General features: G+C 40.3%; 1 protein-coding gene across 1 annotated transcript in view; it reads left to right on the forward strand.

Moving 5' to 3' along the window:
- Positions 1-27,430, forward strand: part of ABCA12 (ATP binding cassette subfamily A member 12) — a 137,622-nt gene that overhangs the window by 43,077 nt on the left and 67,115 nt on the right. Inside the window, exons 13-20 of the mRNA XM_029068474.2 lie at positions 555-765; positions 1,476-1,615; positions 2,974-3,093; positions 8,893-8,983; positions 15,001-15,180; positions 16,667-16,982; positions 19,823-19,937; positions 25,579-25,908. Coding sequence (XP_028924307.2) covers positions 555-765; positions 1,476-1,615; positions 2,974-3,093; positions 8,893-8,983; positions 15,001-15,180; positions 16,667-16,982; positions 19,823-19,937; positions 25,579-25,908 — 1,503 coding nt within the window. The remainder of the gene's footprint in view (positions 1-554; positions 766-1,475; positions 1,616-2,973; positions 3,094-8,892; positions 8,984-15,000; positions 15,181-16,666; positions 16,983-19,822; positions 19,938-25,578; positions 25,909-27,430) is intronic.

Raw genomic sequence — 27,430 nt, forward strand, 5'->3', positions numbered from 1 at the left:
TGGGATACATTTGAAATAATCAGGTCCCACAGTCCAACTACTAGGGAGAATAGGGATCAAATCCCCATTTTGCAGCTAAGGTATTTTCTGTCTCCCAGGCCAGTGCTCTATCCACTAAGCCATGCTGTTTCTTGACCATCTCATGTGTGTGGACTACCCAGATTAAGCATTTAAGTATAGCCATAAATTCAAGAGCTAATATGTTAATGGGGAAGGCAGGTTAGCAAAAAGTAATGAGAGAAGTTAAATGACTTGCCCAAAGTCGCAACTCAGGTAAGTGCCAGAGCTGGGATTAGAACCCCGGACCTCTTGCTCCCAGGCATGTGCTCTCTCCACGAGGCCATGTTGCTTCTCTGCTTTCCACAGAGGATGAGGGTGAGTTTCCAGTATCATTTTGAAATGAATAGTACCCCTTAGGCCTATGGTCACCAGTCAAATGGGTTTTTCATTTTAATGAGCTGTGCTCTGAAATAGCCCAATGGAAGACACACTCTCTCTCTCTCTCCGATGAGTCAGTATGTATGTTTGCTCCATCACTGATGTTTATCCTCCAGGCAATGTCCAAGAGCAACCGGATGAGCCCCCCTGAAGGGTCATTCAGCACCATCTCTCAAGCTCTGTGCTCACAAGGAATCACAACAGCATACTTAATGGCCATGCTGCCCTCTTCCCAGAGACCCAAAGGCAACCACACCAAGGATCATTTGACCTACAACCTGAATAAGGAGCAGATTTCTTTAAAATATGGGATTCCCTTAAATAGCAGTAAGTGTGCATCAGAATCGGGGCCTTGCATGGTCACTTCAAAAGTGGTCATTTGGGAGGGAGGTGGAATCAGGGTTTCAACAGATGATCCTTGTATTGCCCAATATTTTGGAGTTTTACACACATCTCACAGTGTTGTCGATTGACCTTCCAAGCTATACAAATTTTGCATGGCAAGTAGTTGTTTTTTTTCTATTTTCCCAAAATAGAAATTGTTTTTGAAGTTTTAGCCTTGAATGTACTTAAATGTAATCTCTCACCCATGTCCTTCCTCTGGCCTGGAATGCCTCTTCATATCAGACAGAGAATTACTCTCCTCCCTTCCAAACCTTACTGAAGGCATACCTCCTCCAAGAATCCTTCCCTTATTAAGCTCTCTTTTTGTTTTCTTCCACTCCTGCATCAATCTGACTTGCTCATTTTACTCATCCTACCTCCCAACTCCACAGCACTTATGTACATATCTCTAATTTATTTATTTATATTAATGTCTGTCACCCCCTCTAGACTGTAAGTTCATTGTGGGCAAGGAATTAGTCTTTTATATTGTTATTGTACTCTCTCAAGCACTTAATACAGTGCTCTGATCACAGTAAGCACTCAATAAATACAACTGACTGCCTGAATGAAACAGTGATACTGTGGACAACTCATAAGAAAATAGAATGAAAGGATCTGTGCCTAATGAATCTTACTTTCATTCTTTGCAGCACCATTCTGCTTCTCCCTTTATAAGGATATTGTAAATATGCCTGCAGGACCTGTGATTTGGGCATTCTTGAAGCCTATGTTGCTGGGAAAGATTGTTTATGCTCCATATACTCCAGAAACCAAAGCAATTATGGAAAAGGTAAGACTATGTTATCTGGGAAAGTGACTTTATTCAACAAGTGCTCTGCACAAAGTAAAGGCTCATTAAATACCACTGATGAAGAATAAGAAGACTCTGTAAGTCAGTCAATTTTGATCGTGACCATTCCCTACACTTCCTCTGAACCACTCTTTCCACTGTCACACTCCCATTGAGGAATCGAGCAAAGGCTTTTCAGCTTACCTTCTCTCTGTGGTTAGATGAAATGATTGGTTTGCCTTGATATCGTGGTATATTCTTGCTGCCTCAGGATGAAGATTTTGCCAGGGAAAAGACACTCCCATCAAGCCTTTAGAGGAATGAGGAATGAAATTTATTGCTTAAATTTCCAAAGAGTAGCAAGGAATGTGGTTAGAGAACCTGTCTGGAGATACAAACACTCTGAGATTAGTTCACAAGTGGCCCCAGCCATAAAACAGAGAAGCAGCATAGCTCAGTGGAAAGAGCACGGGCTTGGGAGTCAGAGGTCATGGGTTCGAATCCCAGCTCTGACACTTGGCACCTGTGTAACTGTGGGCAAGTCACTTAACTCCTCTGTGCCTCAGTTACTTCATCTGTAAAATGGGGATTAAGACTGTGAGCCTCACGTGGGACAACCTGATTACCCTGTATCTACCCCAGCGCTTAGAACAGTTCTCTGCACATAGTAAGCACTTAACAAATACCAACATTATTATAAAGGATTTGTCCTTCCTTTCACATCTGGGAGACTTCTCTTCATTTTACCCCAGATTAGTTATAAGTTCACTTCTGTCAAAAGATTGGAGAAATGAAGGAGAAGGAAACAGGAAAATAGAAAAGAGGAAGAGGATCTTTGGGCACATCCTCTTATTCATTAACTCAGTCATATTTATTAAGCTCTTACTGTGTGCAGAGCACTGTACTAAGCATTTGAAGAGATCACACAGGCCTACAAATAGAAGCACACCCAATTTGAAAGTCACCACAATCCTCTGTTGAAGCTGAGAAGAACATTTCTGGGTTGTTGAGTGGGGAATGTTACCAAAAAATATGCCATACAATTCCACGTAGACATTGACCAATTAAAGTATTTTGTCTGTAAATTGAATATTTTGTTGATCCCTGGGAGAGTGTAACTATGCCTTGATGCCCGAAGGGAAGTCTTCCCCAAAATTCCAGAGAATTCTGATCTTGCAAGGAATATGTCTTTATTTACTAGCGAGGCAGCAGAAATGTTTGGGCGATGATGGTCTTTTTATATATTTATTAACATCACATTTAGGTTGTTCTTACAGAAGTTTCCAACATAAAGCTTAAATGATCTGTTTTTCTAGAGTTACATGTCACTGATTTTTTGTTTGTTTGCTGTTTCTCAGTCTAATGCTACCCTGAGGCAGCTGGCAGAATTAAGAGAAAAATCTCAGGAATGGATGGATAAATCACCTCTGATCATGAATTCCTTCCATCTCCTAAACCAGACGATCCCAATGCTCCAGGTATAGTTGGCTGATGGAGATTTGATTTCCCTTTAGCAGTGTGAATGTATAGGCAGTGTAAGAGGTAAAATCTCTGATTTGTCAACTCTGCCTGTCAGACTGAAAAAGCTGACTGCAATTGATGTCTTTTGCTAGTGTGAGTTGAAGATTGTATGGGGCGAATGTAACAGTAGATAGAACTATATTTACAATTGTTAGCAAAATCCAGTTAAAGATGAGAGGGTTGGATTTTTGAGCATTCTGTTGCTATTCTGTTGGACTCAAAGTGCAAGGTTGAACATGGTCGGACAGAGTATGTAATCTGGGAGATTATGTGAGGCCTTGTTTGGCTCTTTCCCCCTGACTGACAGCTCCTGCTTTGGGGTAGAGAGAGGAAGGGTCACTTAATTGACAACTGAAGCCCAGAGATGCGCCAGTATTTAGTCCAAACCCAGTTGCTGGATTGCAGGTAATGTTTCTAGGGGCTCAGGATCTGCAGGATAAAACTTTTAGTTTCTTCATCTGTAATAGGAAGAAAATAATACCGATTTTCTAAGAAACAATCAGATTCAGAATTTCGAGGAGACTCTTACATCCCTTTTATTTTCATATACTAATGACAAGAATAATGAATGATAATTATGGCATTTATTTAGGGTGTGAAGAATCACATTATGTGTTAGGAGAGGTAGAGGATAATCTTATCGAATCAGCCCAATTGGCTCCATGGACGTGGGCTCTAATCCCGGCTCCGTCACTTGTCTGCTGTGTGACCTTGGGCAAGTCACTTCTTTGTGCCTCAGATCCCTCATCTGTAAAATGGGGATTAAGACTGTGAGCCCCGCATGGGACAACCTGATTACCTTGTTTCTACCCCAGCATTTAGAACAGTGATTGGCACATAGTAAGCGCTTAACAAATACTATCATTTTTTTTCCACTATGAGGTAAGGAGATGGCCTTAAGAGAAATATTACTGGATTATTTTTGTTGAAAATAGACAATTAGGCAAAAAGTGTGAGTTTCTAACGAGGGCATTCTACAAGAGCAATATTCCCCACATTTTCTTTGAAAGTTACTTTGTCAACATATTAAGTTCCAGGCCTATTTCCATTAGGCCACACTGCCTACCCTTGAAAGACCAAAGTTTTGCATGTTCATCAACATAAAAATCAACTGATAGAAATGCTGGGATTTGATGTTGATCAGGAGAAATTATTCATTCAATTATCAGTTTTTTGTTCAAACATGAAAAAAGATACTCTGGTACCTCCCTTCATCAATGTAATGGAGAAGAATGACTATGTGAAATGGAAGTTAAAAGAAGACAGAGATGTACTTATAGGAATAATTGGGTAGCATCTTGTAACACATCATAAACATGAGGCTGTCTAGAAATACTGAACCAGATCCTTTCCAGTGCCAGTGTCACTGCATGGAAATTAGGCACTTGAATGCTTAGTGCTGTGCTATCCGCACAGTTTACAGCATTCACTGGTTTATCTATTAGACATTTCCATGGCAGCATAACCAGCTTTTTAATTTATTTTAATGTCTGTCTCCCCTTCTACTCTGTAAATTCCTTTTGGGCAAGGATAGTGTCCACCTACTCTACTGTATTGTGCTCTGCTCAGCACATTCAATAAATAAATAGCACTCAGCAAATAAGATTGGTTGATTGATTCAGATAGTGAAGGGACTCTTTAAAGCTGTTAAGGTGCTCTTAGTGAATTACTGCTGCAGGTTTCTTAGTTATCAATAAGAAGAAGATAAGCCCTGCCCATCCATCCTGATATTCTGACTCCAACCAAGAAAACAGAATGCTTTAAAAACAGTGTGGTTGTTGCCCTTCTAGACCTCAATTCTCAGGTTCTTCAGTATTTCCTTACATTTCTAACTGGACTGCAATCAATCAGTGTGATTTATTGAGCATTTATTGAGTGCAGAGCACTGTGGTATGTGTTTGAGAGAGTACAAGAGTTGGTAGACATTGATCCTTGCCCGCAAGAAGCTTATAGGTTTCAGGAACTATGGGAAATGATATCTTTCATCCCCATTCGAAAAGTAGAGTGGAAACAGCATAGACCTGGGAATCAGAGGACCTGGACTCCAATCCCTGCCCTACACCTACCCACTGTGTAACCTTAGGCAAGCACACCAACCTCTCATGGCCTCAGTTTCCTCATCTGCAAAATGGGGATTAAATCTCTGCTCTCTCTTAAAATGGGGATTAAGACTGTGAGCCCCATGTAGGACATGGGCTATGTCCAACCTGATCAATGATCATAATAAATAATAATAATAATGATGATATTTGTTAAGTGCTTACTATGTGCCCAGCACTGTTCTAAGCACTGGGGCAGATACAAAGTAATCAGGTTATCCCACATGGGGCTCACAGTCTTCAGCCCCATTTTACAGATGAGGCAACTGAGGCACAGAGAACTTAAGTGGCTTGCCCAAGGTCACACAGCAGACAAGTGGCAGAGCTGGAAGTAAAACCCAAATCTTCTGACTCCCAAGCCTGTGCTCTTTCCACTAAGCAATGCTGTCTCTCTATCTACCCTAGAGGTTAGTACAGTGCCTGGCACATGGTAAGGGCTTAACAAACACCGAAAAAAAATGGCACAGCCTGGAAGTCAGGAGACTTGGATTCTAACTCCAACCCTGCCACTTGCCTGCTGTGTAACTTTGGGCAAATCATTTAACTTCTCTGTTCCTCCATTTCCTCATTTCATTAACAGGCCTGTTCTCCCTCCCCTTTGGAATTGAACCCCCTATAGCATAGGGATTCCTTCTGACCTGATTACATTGTATCTACCCCAGAGCACAGTATATTGTTAAGTATGCAATAAATGCTTAACTAATACCACAATTATTAAAATTATGAATTCAAATGATTAAGAAAATCAAACCAAAAAGCGATTCAAAAAAGAGCAGAAATTGCTTCAGAGCAAGAGTTATGCTTTAAATGCCACTCTTTCTTACTCCCTAATTTACCAAAATGTATCCCAGACTTTCAAAAGCCCATTATTTGAGAATGCTGTACTGTATGACACAATTTTGGGGGAATCAATAATGCAGCCACAGTTTGGGGAGTTGGAGAGTTTCTGTTCTTTCGGGTGGTCACCATCTGCAAATGCATGAACTGGCATCATCTTCCACATTTGTTTCATTCAGCAGTTTGCCATTTAAGATGTCTTGAAGAGAGGCAATATGGGTCTTGGGGTATTAGATCTTAATTTAGACAGTGGATGTACTAGTTTCATTTCTGAAAAATCAGCACATCAGAAAGGAGAGTGTGTTTAATAGAGATGATTGTCTATAGTTTGCAACTGCAATTACTTTCAACCAGATATGTCAGGTTTAGTAAGCTTTCACAGTGCCAGGATCTTTAAATTGCCTAGCCTGACTCTAGAAACCAAAGCTTCTTGTGGATAAGAATAATTTCTATTAACTCCATCGTATTGTACTCTCTTAAGTGCTTAGTACAGTGTTCTGCACACAGTTAGGGCTCAATAAATACTGTTGATTAATTGACTCTTAAATAGCAATATGTTAATCATCTACATGAGAGATGCAACAGTGTGGAACTAGTTAGATGGAAAGGATTATACAAATGCTATTTTGCTCTTAGTAATCAAAACCAAAAGTCATTTAGCTTCAGGTCAAGCTCATTAGCATGCAGTGAGTTGAATCTGACCTCAAAGAGCAATTGTAACTCACCCGTTCAGTTCTCCTCACCCTCTTACCCAAGCTTCAACTCCCTACTCAATTCACTCCTGTCCATTTTTTCCATCATTCTACCCACCTCACTTGCCACTGCCTCTCTGCCTTTGGTGGCCAGACATCCCAATTTAGGCAGAACAGTTCTGAAATTTTCAGGACTGGTCCCTACCTCCTATTTGAAGTTTTTCAGAATGTGTTTACATCCTGAAAACCGCAGATGAGAAAGTCATGATCAGCTGAAGCAGTGACCTTGGTCCCATATTTACCTTGGGTAGGGTCACTGCCAGGGTTTCAAGTGGTTGTGGCAGAGGAGAAGATGTGGAGGAAGGTGATGAGTTAAGCTCTTCAGCCCTGCTGCCTCTATCCCTCTGTCTCCCTCCTTCTTTCCTAGAACTCTTCTGTCTATATCTTCAAACTCTATTGCTTCCCCTTACCTGTAATTTATTTTAACGCCTGTCTCTTCCACTAGACTGTAAGCTCTTTAAGAGAAGGGATCATGTCTACTAACTCTATTGTATTCTGTGTTCTGGAACTAATACTACTGATTGATCTTCTGCTTTCTCCCTTTTATTCCTATCTCCCACTGATGCTCACTCCATTTCTTCTCTCCCCCATTTGCCTCTCGCCCCTTTCTCCTTTTCCTCTCCTCTGTCCCCTTTTCTCCCTTACTTATTTCCCTTTGTTCCCTTTTCCTTCTCCCCCATCCTTTCTTCTGTTCCCCTTCTCTCTGATTCCACCTATCCTGCCCTTTCCTCCTCTCTTCTCTCTGACTCCACCTCATTCCCTTTATCCTCCTCTCCCCTTCTCTCTGATTTATCCCACCCTTTCATCACCTTCCCCCCAACACTTGTCTCCTCTTCTCCAACTCTATCACCCCCATCCCTCACACACAACACACACACATACACACACACACACTTTTTTTTCTGTTGCTGCTCTGCAGGAGGACAGGACAGGGAGGACAGAGTTCTACCCTACAGTCTGGTGGAGAAATGTGGTTACACTGATTGTCCTCATCAATAGTTACTTCCTGCTTCTCCTTGAGTCTGGATTTAAACATTACTTGTATCGAGACCTCTTAATAGATGTTTTGGTTTTTAAATGGAGTCAGCTGGAGTACTTTGTTAATACTTTTTTGTCTGAGATTTACAGTTCAAAATGCAGTAAAGCTCCTGAGAAACAGTTTTACCTAATGGAAAAAGTACAGGTCTGGGAATCCCAAGACCTGGATTCTAATCCCAGTTCCACCATTTGCTTTCTGAATGAACTTGGACAAGTCATTTAACTTATCTTTGACCTAGCTGTGAGCCTCATGTGGAATGGACAGTTTTTGTTTTCTTTAATGGTATTCATTAACCACTATGTGCCAGGAACTGTTCTAAACATTGGAGTAAATATGAGCTAATCTTGTTGGACACAATCCATGTCCCATATGGGACTCATAACCTAATTACCTTGTATCAACCCCAGCACTTAGAACAGTGCTTGCCACATAGTAAGTGCTTAACAAATACCATAATAAAAATACTTATCATTATTATTATTATTATTATTAATCCTCATTTTACAGATGAGGGAACAGAGGCTCAGTGAAACAAAGTGACTTGCCCAAGGTCACACAGGAGACAAGTGGCAGAGCTGGGAACCCATGTCCTTCTAACTCGCAGGCCCCATGTCCTTCTGACTGCCAGGCCCCATGTCCTTCTGACTCCCAGGCCTGTGCTCCATCCACTTTAGCCCAGGGTTTAGTATAGTGTTTGGCAAGTACCTACCAAATATCACAATTATAAAAGAGGCATGAGTTTTTGAATGAGACCCAGAGTTCTGACAGCATGCAATCAGATTCTGAATTGGCTTCTTTGCAAGTACAATGAAACAAAGACCACCCCCCATCTCTTTGAGGCATTAACAGATTCTCTTTATGTTAAAGACTTAAATATTATCTTTTGCAAGATAATCATCAGTTACAGACAATAGCTGTTAATTCATTTTACTGAGGGTGTTTTTAGGGTAATAATGATTAAACTTGTTTTGCTCTTGCAATTAAACTCATTCTGTATTTATTATTGTGATTATTGTTGTTACTTGATAGAACACACTGAGGAATCCCTTCGTACAAGTTTTTATAAAATTCTCAGTGGGACTTGATGCGGTTGAACTCCTGAAACAGATCAATGAGCTTGGTAAGTCACTGTTCAATACATTGTTTTTCCATTTTTTTAAACCTATTGTCAGCGTTGTCAAGGATGTTGTCCTAGATGAAAATGGTTTCCCCCCTTATTTGGGGATCTACCTTCTAGGAGGTAACTGGTACCTGTCTGTTCAAAGGAAAACAAATAAATTCTAGTCCAGCCATTTTCTCTATTCATTCAATCAATCAATCAATAGAATTTATTGAGTGCTTATCATGTGCAGAGCACTATACTAAGTGTTTGGGAGAGTTCAATATAGGAGAGTTGGTTATGACATTCCCAGCCCTCAGCATTTATGTACATGCCTGCGATTTTATTTATTTATGTATGCATTTATCTATTTATTTATTTATTTGTTTGTTTGTTTATTGATTGATTGATTTTAATGTCTGTCTCCCTCTCTAAATAATAATAAATAATGTTGGTATTTGTTAAGCGCTTACTATGTGCCAAGCACTGTTCTAAGCGCTGGGGTAGACATAGGGGAATCAGGTTGTCCCACGTGGGGCTCACAGTCTTAATCCCCATTTTACAGATGAGGGAACTGAGGCACAGAGAAGCTAAGTGACTTGCCCACAGTCACACAGCCGACAAGTGGCAGAGCTGGGATTCGAACTCATGAGCCCTGACTCCAAAGCCCGTGCTCTTTCCACTGAGCCACGCTGCTTCTCGTGCTCTCTACACTTTGAACTCATTGTGGATAGGGAATATGACTGTTTAATGTCATATTGTATTATCCCAAGTGCTTAGTACAATGCTTTGCACACCAGTATGCAGTCAATTAATACAAATGAAGGAATGAATGAATGATCAATGAGTTTGCAGCCTAGAGGGAGCTACAGACATTAATACAAATAAATAAATTGTGGATATAAACTCAAGTGCTGTGGGGCTGAGGGATAAGTGAATAGAGTATAAGGGCCACAGAAGGGAGTGGGAGAAGAGAAAGGGAGGGCTTTTATCTCTTTGCTTATGTAGCATGGCTCTGGTAGAAAGAGCCCAGACCTGGAATTCAGTTGCTGTTATTGCTGTTATTATTTCTATTAAAAAGGATGGTTTCTCCAGTTCAAAGGTAGTACATGTACTGTTATTATTGTAGTAATACTAGTTGTAGTAGTAATAATAATTAATAATAATTATGATATTTGTTAAGCACTTACTAGGTGTCAAGCACTACACTAAACACTAGAGTAGAGTGGATAGAGCACAGACCTGGGAGTCAGAAGGACTTAGGTTCTAATCCAGTTTCTACCTCTTGTCTGCTGTGTGACCATGGGCAAGTCGATTCACTGCTCTGTGCCTCATTTACCTCATCTGTAGCACTTACTAGGTGCCAAGCACTACACTAAACAATAAGGTAGAATGGATAGAGCACAGACCTGGGAGTCAGAAGGGCTTAGGTTCTAATCCTGTCTCTGCCCTTTGTCTGCTGTGTGACCTTATCTGTGCCTCATTTACTTCATCTGCAAAATGTGCATTAAGACTATGAGCCCCATATGGGACTTGATTATCTTGTATCCAATCCAGAAGTTAGTACAGTGCTTGGCACATAGCGAACACTTCACAAATAAACGTTATTCTTACTCTCTGGACCTCAGTTTCCTCACCTGTAAAATGGTGATTCAAAACCTGGTCTCCCTCCTTCTTAGAATGGGAGTCTCATGTGAAACAGGGACTGTGTCGAGCCCGATTAACTTATATCAACCCCAGTACTTAAAACAGTGCTTGGCACATGGTGAGTACTTATTAAAAACTATAATTATAATAAAAAATCACTTGAGAGCTAACAAGAATTTCCACCTTGGTAGATCAGGTGGTTAGATTCTGCCCTTTTTTTACTGTACAGGACACAACTCCTGCCCTGGGCAGGAGTTGAGAAGCAGAGTGGCCTAGTGTCTAGTTCATGGGCCTGGGAGTCAGAAGGACCTGGGTTCTATTCCTAGTTCCACCACTGGTCTGTTGTTTGACCTGGGGTAAGTCGCTTAACTTCTCTGTGCTTCAGTTCCCTCATCTGTGAAATGGGAATTAATACTGTGAGCCCCACATGGGATGGGGATTATCTCCAAATTGATTATCTTGTATCTACCCCAGCACTTAGTACAGTGTTTGGCTCATACTAAGCACTTAAATCCCATTAAATAGGAAAAAAAATCCACAGAGCAAGACTGTATAACTGAAATGGTATAAGTGGAGTTTTCCTTTCAGGGCTTTGTCTGATAATAATTGTTGTGTATCTACCCCAGCACTTAGTACAGTGCTTGGCACAGAAAGTGTGCTTACCAAAAATACTGTCATTGTCATTAGTATTCCCATCATTATAATTGGCATTAAATTAATTGCTTTGGACTGGTTTCCTCGGTCATAAATAGTACATGCATTGTTATTATTGTAGTAATACTAATTGTAGTAGTAAGAATAATTAATAATAATTATGGTATTTGTTAAACACTTACTATGTGCTAAACACTGGGATAGATACAAGATAATCAGGCTGGACAGAGTCCCTATCCCATGTGGGGCTTGATGTCCAAGTAGGAGGAAGTAGGGTTTAATCCCCATTTTACGGATGAGGAAACTGAGGCACAGAGAAGTGAAGTGACTTCCCCACAGTCACATGGCAGGCAAATGGCAGGGCTGGGAAGAGAACCCAGATCCTCTGACTCCCAGGCTGGTTCTTTTTTCAGTGACTCCCAGGCTGGTTCTTTTTTCAGTCAAACTATCAGTCAGTCTGTCAGTTGAATTTATTGATTCCTATGGGCAGAGCACTGTACTAAGCGCTTAAGAGAGTACCATAGAACAATATTTTCACTAGGCCACACTGTGGAAGTTGTATTTATTCAGAACCTTACCAGGTGCAATTATTATACTAAGCCCTTGGAAATACAAAATAAAGAATTGACATGCTTCCTTGCCCAAAAAGAGCACTGCATTGAATCTGACATGTTTAAAACTAAATTTTCTGGGGATTTCAAAGGTAGGAGTTTACTCCTTTCCACTGAATACATTCTACGGTTCCTGCCTCTTGGCATTGTTGAATCACACCTAAAACTAGCACATACATAGAACCTGTGGACCGAGTTAGGGAAAACCAGGAAATTCAGGCTCTCTAACAGCAGGCTGGACTTTCACAAGGTCATTAAAAACATACTCTACAGAGAACCAAAGGAGAGCTGACTCAACCCCCTGAATTCTCACTGGCCCACTCCCAGACAAATAGTCCATCACCTTTGACCTAGAGGGGACTCACCGTTGTTATGCAATTAGAGGAAAATGTTGAAAAAAGCAATATTTAGAAACAGCAGAGCTGAGGGCTTTTTTCTCCCAAAAAAGTGTCCTTGCATTTGGTAGAGAACTTGTGTTGTAGAATGCGAGAGGAACGCTAACCAGGCCATGTCTGTTTTCCATACGGACTCTATCAGATTCATGGCGTTCAATCAGTGTTCAGTAGTGAGTCAATAATCAAGTATTTCCACTCTCCAGAGAAGTCTCATTTATGGCATTATAATCCCAAATCCTTTTGTTCAAAAGGGATAAGATTTGAGGTAACGATATGCCATTCACTCTAAGTTCACACCTTACTATTTTACTACCACTGGGACTATTTGAGGTAAGATTTGGGTAATACAAATAGACATTGACAAAATTATAAATGTGACTGTCATCTAATAGTTATTAGTGAAAATATGTGATTCTGAAAGTTTGTAAAACATATCAAAGTACTAAAAGAGATAGGCCTTCCACCCATTCACTTCCTGCTTTACAACTATTGCTCTTTACAACTATATCTATAAATTATATGATCATTTTAAATTATTTATATTAACATCTGTCTCCCTCTCTAGGCTGTAAGCTCACTGTGGGCAGGGAATATATCTATCAACTCTGTTGTATTGTATTCTCCCAAGAGCTTAGTACAATACTCTGCACACAGTAAGTGCTCAATAAATACTATTGATTGATAGCTCTCAAATAAGAGACCAACTGAAATTGGAAGAGAATCTCCACAGCTCGTTGTACCTATTTTCTCTGATCCCTGGAAACCACTGTTTAACCACAATCCCCTCATCCCCCACCTCCTGCCCACCTTTCCTAGAATATCAAAAATCAATCTATCAGTGGAAATTCTCAAGAGGTACAATAAAAATGATTACCAGGGACTGGAGAACCTTGATTTATGACCTGCCATATTGTACTCTTATCATTCTGGTGCTGAGCAAAGAGGAATCCTAGAGATCATGTAGGACTGGGTTCTTTGAAGTCACACAAATGGCCAAAAGACCCTATTCAGAACCAAAAAATCACGCCATCTGGTAATGCCAAATCAAAGCCACCATTTTAGAACCATTTATGAGCATAGGATATGGCTAGTTGTGGGGTTGAAGACAAGTTTCATTTTGACTATGTGATACTTGTTGAAGTTAATGTGGTTTATGTGTGAAGGATCTCCCGTGTCCATTTATATTCATCACTTTTAATGTAGTTCTTTCCATGAAAGTCCTATTCCTTGAATCTCCAGGCTCCATTCTAATGTTTTGCTGGAAGTAGCACCTTGAATATTTCAAGATGAGTTCCTTTCTTCAGGTCTTGTCTGCATTTTCTGCAAGATCCCTTTTCTACATCTTTATCCTCCTGAAGAATGCAATGCATCAAATTCGTATAAAAGAATCAAAGGCTTTGAGATATCCTTGGTCACCTAATCAAACCATTACACAAAGCATCCCAAGTGGCAATGATTTATCCTACCCATTCTCTACACTGTAAGCTCATTGTGGGCAGTGATGTGACTGTTACACTGTTGTGTTGTACTCTCCCAGTGCTTAGTGCAGTAAACTCTCTGTAAATGCTATTGATTGTTTGATCTGTGGACAAAGATGTCCAGAAAGTGATTCTACACCTACCCTTGAAAATCCCTTACAGAATCCAGCTATCCTGGATGGGGAATTTCATTCCTTCCCCTTTGAAAGCTCCTTGTGAGCAGGAAATATGTCTACTAGCTTTGTTATATCATATTCTCCCAACTGTTTAATACACTGCTCTGCTCACAGTAAGCACTAAAAAATATGATTGACTGATTGATATAATCTTCCAGTTTACACAGCTTCAGCCTCAATCCTTGAAGGCCACTTGTCCCAATTTGGAAGGCCAACAAAATAATACTGCCATCGGTCAATCAAACAATCAATCAATCACATTTATTGAGAACTTACTAAGCACATTACACTGTACTGAGTGCAAGAGTATGCTAATTGATGGTATTTATTGGATACATATTTATGTATATGTATATATATATATTGGAAGACAGTGCAGTGCTTATTTCCAAAATGTGTCCAGCTATCTCTCAAATAATAGCCTCATTTTTGTGCTGGGTACCTGAATTAAGACCAACTAAATTATTACTATTTTACGAGTTTTAAGCTTTCACAATGCTAGGTCTGCATTGACCATATGAAAAAAAAGATACATTCTGCTTTCAGCTAGCTGTAATAATCATGGAAACAGATTTTAGGAAGAGATGATGACATCAGAGTATAACTAGCTGACTGACTGCTTCCATGTAATGTCTATACTGTAAATGGCCAATTGGAAAATGATAATACTCAATGAATCAATTAATCAACTACTTTAAATCTACTAATAATATGGAGTACCTTGTTTTACTTTAAAAATTCTCATTGCCAATAATTTCCCCTGAAGTAAGTCACAGACTATTGTGTTATTATAATAATAATCATAATCATTATTATTTATGTTAAGTGCTTGCTATATGCCATGAAATTCCCAGTGTTATATTGTTCTCTTTTTAAAGAACAAATTTATGATTACGTTAGGAGCAATTAGCATCAGGAGAGGATTATCAGAATGTTTTGCAGAGTTAAGTGGAGAAACTGCCTCAAGTTTAATATTTAGGATAAAAAAAAATTCATGGTATCATCTTTGGAATTAGGAGTGTAATGATGTGTGGGGTTTTTTTCTTTTTTTGTTTTTGTTTTGCTTCACTTCTCCAGACAACATAAGGCTGAAATTACAGAACAACATCGACATCATTGATCAGCTTAACACACTATCTTCACTAACAGTAAACATATCCTCCTGTGTTTTATATGATCGAATTCAGTCGGCCAAGACTATAGAGGAAATGGAGAGGTTGGCGGAAGTGCTGTATAAGAACAATGAACTCTTTGGAAGTAAGTGCTTCTCTGCTTCGATTAGTTTCCAATTTTCCATATCAGCCAGGACTTTGCCAAGAGACCTGGGGATTGCCCTCATCTTTAGAAACCACCAGAAACTTCCATGCCCAGGATCTTGGTCCGAGGTTACTCATATCAGCCATCTCTGACTTTGTTTCCACTGTCAGAGCTAAGTAAGCTTGCAGGTTGATTCGGCTGGTTAGAGACCATTCCGACAGTCAATCCAGCTCATTCTGGCCAAGAGGAAATTGCTTTTGGCCTTAACACCCCACAACGACTCCATATATACTTGGCAGAGAATAATGATTTCAAACAACCCACTTTGATAATGCGAATGTTCTCAGACCAAGGCTTGAAATATCCAAGGGTCAAAACTCTGTGGTAATTTTCCTTTTCCCCCTAATTAAGGAGAAGAGCCAGGGGCTCTGGTTAATATTCCCTTCAGCTAGTCCAAACGTTTGGCTAAGCTCTGTTGTAGACTTCACAATGAGTGTCTTTGGTTTAAGAAAGAGTCAATGAAAGAAAGATAAAATAGAAGCAACAAAGGAAATACAACAAGCCTAGTAATGATGTGTCGAGGGAAAGGGGAAGGGAATGAGGGTTGAGAAAAACACTTGATCTATTGCATACTGGGGCTGAGTGTGGTGAGATAAAACACATCTGAACATAAGAACAAGAAGCCATTAGCAGTAGTCAATCAATGAGTGGTATTTACTGAGTGCTCATTGTGTCCTTCTTCCCTCAGCCCCAGATGTGTATATCCATAATGTGTTTATATTAATGCCTGTCTCCCACTCTAAAATGTAAGCTCACTGTGGGCAGGGAACCTGTTTACCAACTATATTCTATTGCTATACTGCATTCTCCCAAGCGCTCAATACAGTGCTCTGCACAATATAAGTGCTCAATAAATATAATTGATTGATTGATTGATTGATTGATTGCAGAGCGACTGTACTGAGGGCTTGGGAAAATACAGTAGAGTAAGTAGACCCAATTCCTGCCCTCAAAGCACTTACAATCTTCCTTTATCAGGGGACTAATTGTCTCCACCCAGTTACACCCTGGGACTACCACCCATCCATCTGCCATCCTCCAGCTCAGCACCTGTGTGTTCTTTCCCAGTGTTTAGTGCAGTGCTTAGTAAAAACTATTACTGCTACCACTCTCCACTGCAGTTTGGCAACTGTGGGTACTGCACCAAGGCATCTTCTTTCCTGACCATGGTAACTAAAAGGAACCATTAGATGGAAGTGCATTCTTGAATTTTCACATTCAATTTTAGAAATCAATCAATGGTATTTATTGAGTGCTTACTGCATGCAGAAATAAACTTTCCTGGGTCCCAAATGCAATCCAAATGCCTTATAAATACAATTGCTTGATTGTGCATCTCTCCAGGTAACCTTTAGCTTCTTGCTCTCCATCCTGCACGAAGTCAAACTGATCCCCAGATCACTCTTTTCTTCCCTCTTCATTTTAGGTGTGATTTTCAAACTTCCTTCTAACAGAAGCACTTGGAGAATGGCAGATGCAGACCATATCTCCCTCCCGCCGCTAATCAGATACACCATCCGAATGAGTCTCAAGACTGCCCAAACCACGAGCAGCCTCAGGAATAAAATCTGGGCTCCTGGTCCCCATAACTCTCCCTCACACAACCAGATTTATGGCAGGGCCTTCATCTACCTGCAGGATAGTATTGAAAGAGCGATCATCGAATTGCAAACTGGGAGGAATTCACAAGAAATTGCTGTCCAAGTTCAAGCTATACCCTATCCCTGCTACATGAAAGACAAGTCAGTATCTGAATTTTCAATCATTCTTCAAGATAATGTTTCATTCAGTACTCCTTAGCACCAATCGAATCCTAGGGAGTGGAATTTGGTGGTGTGATTCAAATTCCTGTCAAATGCCTGTTTCACGCCCTTTAATACCTAGATTTGAGATGCCATGTAATTTTTCCTTTCCTTGTTTTAGAAGGATGGAGAGAGATTAGTGAGAAAGGAAGCTCTGTTAATTGTGGTATTTGTTAAGTGCTTGCTATGTGTCAAACACTGTACTAAGTGCTGGGATAGTTGCAAGATAATCAACCCCACATAGGGCCTCACAGTTCAAGTAGGAAGGAGAACAGGAATTGAATCCCCTCTTTGCAGAGGAGGGAAATGAGGCACAGAAACATCAAGTGACTTGCTCAAGGTCACACAGCAGGTATGCGGTGGAGCCAGGATTAGAATTCCGGTCCTCTGACTCCCAGGCCCATACTCTTTCCATTAGTCAACACTGCTTCTGTATACTAAACTCAAGTGGATGTTAAGATATCTGAGATGCCTGTAATCTCCATTTTTTCTAGCATCTTTTCAAAACCTAAAGTGATTTGAGGAAATCGATGTAATGTTTAAAGATCACTTTTATCAGGCAGGGTATTTCAGTGTTCATTAAAGTTGTCAATCTCCTAGAATTCAGTGGTCCCCCATCCTCTCTCATCATTGTATATAAAAAAAAAGAGTATGCTCTCCAGGCTCATCCACTTACAGAGGAGTTGGAGAATGGATGAGATTTTTCAAAAGTAACAGTACTTATTATTCACCCTAGCCATTCCACTTGAAACCCAGTTCAGATTGTTCAGCTTTTTTTATTATTATTCCATTGATGTCTCTATCTCTCTTTGGTTCTTCAAAAGATAGAGAAGAAAAGAGGTGATGATCCTCCCCTCAATCATCACAAAGGGATATGGGCAAGAATTCTGAATAGTGAGTTCTCAAGGGTAGCTGCCTATTATGTAGAACAGGCAGAACTGTGTAATATGAAATGCAGCTGAACTATAGTGTCTGGTTTGAATAGTTAAAGCCTGGGTTAGGGAGCATCAGGTTGAAACACCTGCTCCTGTTTCACAGGGAAATCTCGAGTGGCTTTCAGGAACCTGGTAGGAGAATGCTTCCTCGGTGTTTAATACAATCAATCAATCAATCACATTGAGTACGTACTGAGTGCTGAGTACTTTACTAAGCACTTGGGAGAATGCAGTATAACAATATAACAGACACATACCCCACCCATAAAAAGCTTATAGTCTAGAAGGGGAGATAGACATTTAACATAAATAAATTACAGATATGTACAAAAGTACTGTGGGACTGAGAGTGAATAAAGGGAGTAGATCAGAGGGATGAAGAAAGGAATTGGAGAAAAGGAAATGAAGTTTTAGTCAGGGAAGGTCTCTTGGAAAAGATATACCTTCAATAAAGCTTTGAAGTTGAGGAGAATAATTGTCTTTCAGTATGAGGAAGGAGGGTGTTCCAGGCCAGAGGCAGGACATAAGTGAGAGGTCGACAACAAGATAGACAAGATCGAGATACAGTGAGTTGGCATTAGGGGAGCGAAGTGTGCAGGCTGGGTTGCAGTAGGAGAGCAGCAAGAGAGGTAGGAGGAGTGCAAAGAAGATTGAGTGCTTTGAAGCCTATGGTAAGGTATTTCTGATTGATACAGTGACAGATGAGCAACCACTGGAGGTTCTTGAGGAGTGGGGAAACATAAACTGTTTGTTTTTGTAAAAAAAAAAAAGATCTGGGAGCAAAGTGAAGTATGAACTGGAGTGGAGAAAGACAGGAGGCAGGGAAGTCAGCAAAGAGGCTGAATGGTAATCAAGGTGGGATAGTTTAAGTGCTTGGATGATCTTGGCATCATTAGAATGGAGAGGAAAGGGCAAATTTTAGCGTTGTTGTGAAGGTTGAACTGACAGAATTTAGTGATAGACTGAATACAGGGACCATGCTGGCATTTTCCTCAGGTGTAAGACATATACATGAAAATTAATTGCAAAGGAGGAAGGGATTTCTGTTCCTCATAACCAACATCACCCCCTTTATTGACTCGCTTCCAGAGTGGCCTTCAAAGGGTCTCAGTTCCTCTAGTCAGTTGTGGGATCCCATTGTTTGCTTTGTAAAATTGAGGAGTCTGGCTTCCAATGCTGGCTCTATTGACTCAGGGCTTACAGACACTAGAAAAGTGCAGTCATTTTGGCCTTTTAGTTAGATAGGTTGAATGTCATGCAGGTTATACTACATCTTTTGGATTAGAATTTAAAGGTCCTGGAGCACATTTCACAATGGGATATTACTTCTTAAGATCAAGTCTGACAGTTTTCTTTCTCCCGACAGGTTTGAAGCACACTCTAAACTGCATGGCACTGTTTATCTGAAAAACTCAGTGCCACATAGACTCTGATAGCACTGAATCTGAGATTCAGTAACCACCAATGTCGATGTCAATATGGGACAGAATCATTAAAGCCATCTGTTTCTATATATTTCAAATGGTGAATTTATTCTTGATTGAGGGGAAAGAAGATCATCATCATCAGTGGCATTTATTGTGTACCTACTGCATGCAGAGCACTGTACTAAACGTTTCTACAGAGTTGGTAGAAGCGCTTCCTGGCCACAAGTTCACAGTGTAGAGGGGGAGACAGACATTACTATAAATAAATTATAATATATAATTTATGGATATATACATAAGTGCTGTGGGGCTGAAAGTAGGGAGAAATATCACAGCTCCCCCGGCCTATGTCCTAAAAAATGCTTACATATAAATGATCTAAGACCACAAGTCAATTATTTTTCTTTTCTTTTTACAGCTTTCTAACCAGTGTTTCCTACTCTCTTCCAATTGTGCTTATGGTTGCCTGGGTTGTATTCATAGCTGCTTTTGTGAAAAAGCTTGTTTATGAGAAAGATCTCAGACTTCATGAGGTAGGTTGTGATTTCCTACTTTACATTTAAACTGCTAAGAGGATAAAGTGTTGTGATTTTAGTTAGACCCACACAAATGTGAAAAAGCAAGCTAGATTCAGGTGATTAGGTAGAAGAAAAATGTTGCAAAAATCACTGTGGAGGCTAATGACTTGTATTACAAGAAGGAAATATAGATGAGATTCCACAGATTTCTATGAAAACTGAACAATAATGAATTATGATAATGCTTTAAGGGTAGATACAGAATTTTGTGAGCTTTTAGCCTTATATTGCCTTAAGAATTTGCTCTTTATCAGTAATAACAAAAGTCATGATGTTTTATATCTTTGGATGTTATTGTGATGTTGTACATTTAAACATTTTATTGGAACTGAATGGGTAAGTACATTTAAAATTGCCACTCAACCTTCATGTTGATGGAGGAAGATTGTTGATTTACTCTAAACTGGAAAAAGAGGATAGCTGAATTGCTTCACATTATGTTAGCCACAGTCTTCCACCTGTGCTTTGATGGAAAGAAGTAGCCATGTAATATACTTGCTTTAGGACATTATTGGGTTTTTCTGGAAGCAGCATGGCCTAGTGGAAAGAGCAGGGGCCTGGAGTCAGGGGACCTGGGTTCTATTCTCGGCTCTGCCACTACCCTGTCAGGTGACCTTGAGCCAATCAATTAACTTCTCTGTGCCTCAGTTCCACATCTGCAGAAAGGGAACTCAATACCTGTTCTTCCTCCTACTAAGACTATAAGACAAATATGAGACCCAATTAGCTTGTTTCTACCCCAGCACTTAGTAAAGTATCTGGCATAATAGTAAATGCTTAACAGATACCATTAAAAAAAGGGGACTGGCACTTTGATGGTACTTGTTAAGCACTTACTGTGTGCCAAGCACTGTTCTCAGGTTGTTCTCAGGTTAATCAGATTGGACACAGTCCCTGTCCCACATGGGGTTTATAATCTTAATCCCCATTTTACAGATGAGGTAACTGAGGCCCAGAGAGGTGAAGTGACTTACCAGCAGACATGTGGCAGAGCCAAGATTAGAACCCAGGTTCTTCTGACTACCAAGCCTGTGCTCTTTCCACTAAACCATGCTGCTTCTTGCTGCTTCTCTTTTTGATGCTTGTGGTAGCCTTGGAATCCTGAAAAGAGGAGAGCATTCTGAGCAGAGACTTCCAGAGGATTGTGAGACAAAAAAGGCAAAAGTAAATAACTGGTAGGTGCTGTACACAGTGAGCACAGCAGCATGACAAGGACAGCCTTAGCATATATATAGTGTAATTGGGACTGGTTTTGGTATTGGTCATTTTAACCACACATGCACAGAAAGGTGAATGCTTGAGCATGAAGGACAACCAACTAGTTGCTCAGGTTCCCTGTTCAAGACTACACCCAAGATGTCCTGCTAACCACCTTGCAGAGACCTTTATTTTCCCACTGAATGAAACCAGATTTCTTGAGGAAGGCAGCACACCAAGCCAAATTCTGACTCCATTTCCTCTCGTCTTCATGGAAATGGAAGGAATATTCCATACTCCAGTATATTGTAGGGAAGCATCAATCCCAACTAAGGTGGCTGGAACTGGAGGTCAGGGCAAGGTAGGCTTACTGGAGTGCCCAGAGCAGACCCTATGTCATTATACTCACATATTTCTCTGAAATGCTCAAGAAAACCTAAAAGAGTATGACCTTAAATCTGAAGCACTTCAAAACCTTGGGCCAGTCACTTAGCTTCACTTGTGCCTTAGAGTTACCTCATCTGTAAAATTGGAGTTAAGACTATGATCCCTATGTGGGACAGGGATTGCGTCTAATCTGATTACTTTGCATCTACCCCATTGCTTAGTATAGTGCCTGACACATAGTAAGCACTTCATAAATATCACAAAAAAACTCAGTGCTAACTTGTCCTGATATTTCCAATGCTATTTTTTTTTCTTTGACAAACCTGAGGAGAGTGACTTTTAGGCATCTGATGGGATCTCCACCATAAATGTCAATTAGAGGTAGAGAAATAAGTCATGACTGTAAACATGGCGCTAAAGTTGTCTGTAATTCACAGCACTGGTAACATCTTAGATAATTTACATTCATTCTCAATAATCAATCCATCCATCAGTGGTATGTATAGAATGCTTACTGTGCCCAGAGCACTGCGCTAAGAGCTTAATGTTACATGTTTATGTATTTTGCAATCATATCATTGCTGTAAAGTGCAGTTTTTCTTCTTGGATGTGGATACATGACTGCATTCACTAAATTACTGATTTATAAGCTTCAACCGAACTTCTTGGGGTGGGGAGTGAATATGAGAAAGAAATGGTGAGGCATTTTTTTCTTGCTGGATCTTATATTTTTATTCTCAAAGTGAACACTATGCTACATAGAGTAACAAGAACACAACCTTGGAACACAAAGTTTGAGAAAGAGCTATTTTCCTGACAGCTCTTGTATGCTCTGATTCCCATGGAAACAAGATTGAAGTGCACCTCTCCTAAGACCTTTCCACCTAAGAATCTTCTATGGTGGGGAAAGGGCAGAGGAGAAAACACCAAGATGACCAGCTTTTTCTCATTGGCAATTAGCTGAAGACCCACAGCTTGTGGTAGAGGCAGGTGGGCAACTGTTGCCATGGGAACCAGTAAAGCGCTAGAGTTCCTAAACGGTGGATAACATTGGAAAGGCGAAGAGTAAAAAAAAGTCGTTTCCTAAGTAACTTAAAAGATGAAGCAAATTCCTTGCTCCTCTTCTGAGCTAACTTCAGAGGAGCAGGTTAAAAAAGGAATAGAAAATGGTATTTAAAAAGCTAATCTGTCCCTTGAAGCCTGCCAGAGGGTGGAACCACTACAGGTATCTAAGCTCCAACCAAGTGAAAGGCTTGTCCAACCTTTTCTAGGATTGTAGGACTTTATGCCTGCTGTTGAGAAGCCATCAGATGTCTTGAACAATTACATAATAAAAAGACAGTCCTAGAAACACGTCTGTAGTGGGGAAGGAATGTTTGATGTTATAGAACTCTGCAGAGCTGCGAATCTCCTTCACTGTTAGCTGCAGTGAAGGAATCGTGAGCTAAGTGAGCCAATGCAGCATTTCAAAGTACATCATGCAACACCTCTTCAAAGGAAACAGCTGGGCATGGCTGGGAAACAGTGACAGATAAACCAGTAGGTATGAAAAGACTAGAGCTGGGATGGCTCTCAATCAATCAGTCAATCAATGGCATTTATTGGGTGCTTACTATGCACTGTACTAAGCGCTTTGGAGAATACACATTTATGAGAGTCACAGATACCCTAACGTTCTGCACACAGTGCTTACAGCTTTCAACAAAACAAGGGATGGGAAAAAACCTCACTCATCTCTTGAAACACATAGATAAATGCACCTAAAGGATCAATTCTGGTAGTGTCATCTTCAGATGTGAAAGACCATGAGATATTTGGATATTTAAATAATGTTTTCAAATTTTATGCTCTATAATAATAATTGTTATTATGGTACCTGTTAAGTGCTTACTATGTGACAAACACTGTTCTAAGAGCTGGGGGTAGATACAAATTAGCTAGGTTGGACACAGGCCCTATCCCATATGGGGCTGACAGTCTTAATCCCCATTTGACAGATGAGATAACTGAGGTCCAAAGAAGTGAAAAGACTTGCCCAAGCAGACACGAGGAAACATCAGGATTAGAACCCAAGTCTTTCTTATTCCCAGGCCCATGCTAGTGTTTGTGGTATTTGTTAAGCACTTACTATGCTCTAAGCACTTACTAAGCACTGTTCTAAGCGCTGGGGTAGATACAAGGTAATCAAGTTGGACAGTCCCTTACCCACATGGGGCTCACAATCTAAGTAAAAGGAAGCAGGCAAGTGATGAAGTGGGGATTAGAACCCAGGTCATCTGACTCCCAGCTCCATGCTCTTTCCACTAGGCTATGGCTGCTTCTCTATGGCATCACTTCTGGAAAGGTTGCCACCACACAAGATAGAGGCTGGAATCAACAAAGAATTAGGATGATCATCACAGTGACTAGAAAAAAAAATTATTAGTGCATTTTTTAGTGGTTGATGCCATTTGGATAGTTCTCCGAACAAGTTTAATAGTCCTAGGAATTTAAAGCCTCAAACAGGCATGTCTGGGATTTATCGCATCCACCATCCTCTCCACTTTCAAAACTCTCTTATAATCCCATATCCTCCAAATGGCCTTCCCTGACTAAGCCCCCATTGTCCCTATCTGCCCTCCCTTTACCCTCAATAAGCACTTGACTATGTACTTATTAAATACTTGGATAATCAACCCAGTCCCATAGCACCTAGGTACTTATACTTCATTTTCCCTAGCTGTAATATACTATCTACTAGAGAAGCAGCGTGGCTCATTGGAAAGAGCATGGTCTTGGGAGTCAGAGGTCATGGGTTCTAATCCTGGCTCTGCCACCTGTCATCTGTGTGACTTTGGGCACGTCACAACTGTAAAATCAGAGAAGCAGCGTGGCGCAGTGGAAAGAGCATGGGCTTTGGAGTCAGGGCTCATGAGTTTGAATCCCAGCTCTGCCACTTGTCAGCTGTGTGACTGTGGGCAAGTCACTTAACTTCTCTGTGCCTCAGTTCCCTCATCTGTAAAATGGAGATTAAGACTGTGAGCCCCACGTGGGACAACCTGATTCCCCTGTGTTTACCCCAGCGCTTAGAACAGTGCTCTGCACATAGTAAGCGCTTAACAAATACCAACATTATTAAAATGGGGATTAAGACTATGAGCCCCACCTGGGACAACCTGATTACCTTGTATCCCCTCAGTGCTTAGAACAGTACTTGGCACATAGTAAATGCTTAACAAATACCATCATCATTATTATCATTATTATCTTCCCTATAGAGTGTAAGCTCCTCATGGGCAGGGGTCATATTTACCAACTCTAACTCAATAGTGTACTTTTTCAAGTGTTTAGTATATTGTGGTCTAGTGGAGAAAGAGCACATATCTGGGAATCAAGACCTGGGTTTTAATCCCTGCTCCACCATTTATCTGCTGTAACCTTGGGCACATCACTTAAATTCCCTGTGTTTCAGTTACCTCATCTGTATAATAATGTTGGTATTTGTTAAGCGCTTACTATGTGCAGAGCACTGTCCTAAGCACTGGGGTAGATACAGGGTAATCAGGTTGTCCCACGTGAGGCTCACAGTCTTAATCCCCATTTTACAGATGAGGGAACTGAGGCACACAGAAGTTAAGTGATTTGCCCACAGTCACACAGCTGACAAGTGGCAGAGCTGTATAGAGACTGTTAGCCCTATGTGGGACAGGGATTGTATCCAACCAGATTAGCTTCCATCTTCAGCACTTCATATGCTGCCTGGCACATAGTAAGCACTTAACAGATATCATAAAAAAGCGCTCTGCGTATAGTAAGTGCTCAATAAATACCACTGACTGATTGATGGTTTATTAAGGACAAACTAGACCAAGAAACGTTGACTATATCCACAAAATGTGTCATTGCTTAGGTTCCTAAGACATAGGGAAATTCCCTATTGCCCTCCAAAAGTATTTCAAGTGGGTTCAGGAAGAACTTGCTATTTTGGCACAAATTTTTAAAATATAGCAATGTATCTTCTTTCTTCTTTTAGTACATGAAGATGATGGGTGTAAACTCTTGCAGTCACTTTTTTGCTTGGCTCGTTGAGAGTGTTGGATTCCTTCTGGTGACCATCATAATCCTCATTGTGATTCTGAAATTTGGAAACATCCTCCCGAAAACAAATGGATTCATCTTGTTCCTGTATTTTACCGACTACAGCTTCTCCGTCATTGCCATGAGCTACCTCATAAGTGTCTTCTTCAACAATACAAACATTGCTGCCCTGATTGGTAGTCTCATTTACATCATCACATTTTTCCCTTTCATTGTGTTGATTACTGTTGAGAATGAGCTGAGCTACATCGTGAAGACATTCATGGTGAGTCTATTGTTGAAGAGTGAGTGGTAACCTCGTTTTTTTTTTTCCTTTAATGGTATTTGTTAAGTTCTTACTATGGGCCAGGCACTGTACTAAATATTGGAGTTGATAAAAAAAAAATCAGGTTGGACAGTCCCTGATCCACATGGGGCTCACAGTCTAAATTGGAGAGAGGAGGAATTAATCCCTATTTTACAAATGAGGTAACTGAGGAACAGAAAAGTTAAGAAACTTACTCAAGGTCACACTGCAGACAAGAGGGAGAGTCAGGATTAGAATCCAGATCCTCTGACTCCCAGCCCTGTGCTCATTCCACTAGCTCACACTAATTCCCATCAAATTGGAAACTGCCATCAAGCCTCAGTGTGTTCTAGGAAATTAGTGTCAACATTAATTAAAATCATATGAAAAGTGAAAAAAAAAATCCTTCCCAAATGGTTTCAATTTTTTAATGTAGTCACCTAAATTTAAACCTTGAGCAGTGGGGAAATTCATCATTTTATTTCTTTAGTTTTACAGCCTCTATGGGTGGATTCTAATTCCAGCTCTTCCACTTGCTTGCTGTGTGAGCTTGGGAAAGTCATTTAACTTCTCGGTGCCTCAATCTCCTCATCTGTAAAATGGGCTTCTTCTGTAAAATGTTCTTCCTCCTCCTTAGACTGTGAGCCCCGTGTGGGTTAGGGGTTATGTCTGATCTGCTTACCTTATATCTACCCCAGCACTTAGTACAATGATTGGTACATAGTAAGCACTTTACAAATGTCATTGTTATTACTATTATTGTTATCAAATAATGGTATATACTGAGCACTGAATGTGTACAGAGAACTATTCTAAGAACTTGGAAGAGTACAATATAAAACACTTGGTAGAAATGATCCCTATTCCCCAGGAATTTACAATCTACGGGGGACTAATTATGCTTATTATTACACGAGATCACATAATGCAACTTGTCAGCTGGTTCAAATACATTTGCCAGGTTATACCTCCCTTACCACTCTCAATGGGCTAAACATCAGTATCTGGAGGATATTTGACTTGGTTATATTTTTTAAAATTCATTACAATTTAGACTTGCCTCCAGCCTAGTTTCTTTCCCTTATGATGGATGCATGACCGTGGACCTGGGCTGATTTTTAAAATGGAAGAAAGATAATTTAGAACTACTAACAGGTGCTTATTGAGAGATGCCTGGGTCGTATGCAAAAATGTCTCCCTTCAAGTCTAAGGAACATCAAGTCTAATGAACTTCAACTGAAAAACCTAGATTCTCTCCCTCTCTCTTTCTTCTCTCTCCCTCCCAATTTCTCTCCTGCTCTCTTTCTCTCCCTCTCTTCACAAATGCAAGGTCACCAGATTTGCTTGGAGATTTTAATGAGAATATCAAGGCTACTACATGTTTGCTTTGGAAGTTAGAGAACAGAGGTTAAAACACAGTGTTAATTAAGACTTATATTGAAACCACCTCAGAAATAAAGATGCTGTTAAAGTAATAAAACCCATCAGGCAATGACTTGCA

Source organism: Ornithorhynchus anatinus, chromosome 7, assembly GCF_004115215.2.
Source record: "Ornithorhynchus anatinus isolate Pmale09 chromosome 7, mOrnAna1.pri.v4, whole genome shotgun sequence".
NCBI lineage: Eukaryota > Metazoa > Chordata > Mammalia > Monotremata > Ornithorhynchidae > Ornithorhynchus > Ornithorhynchus anatinus.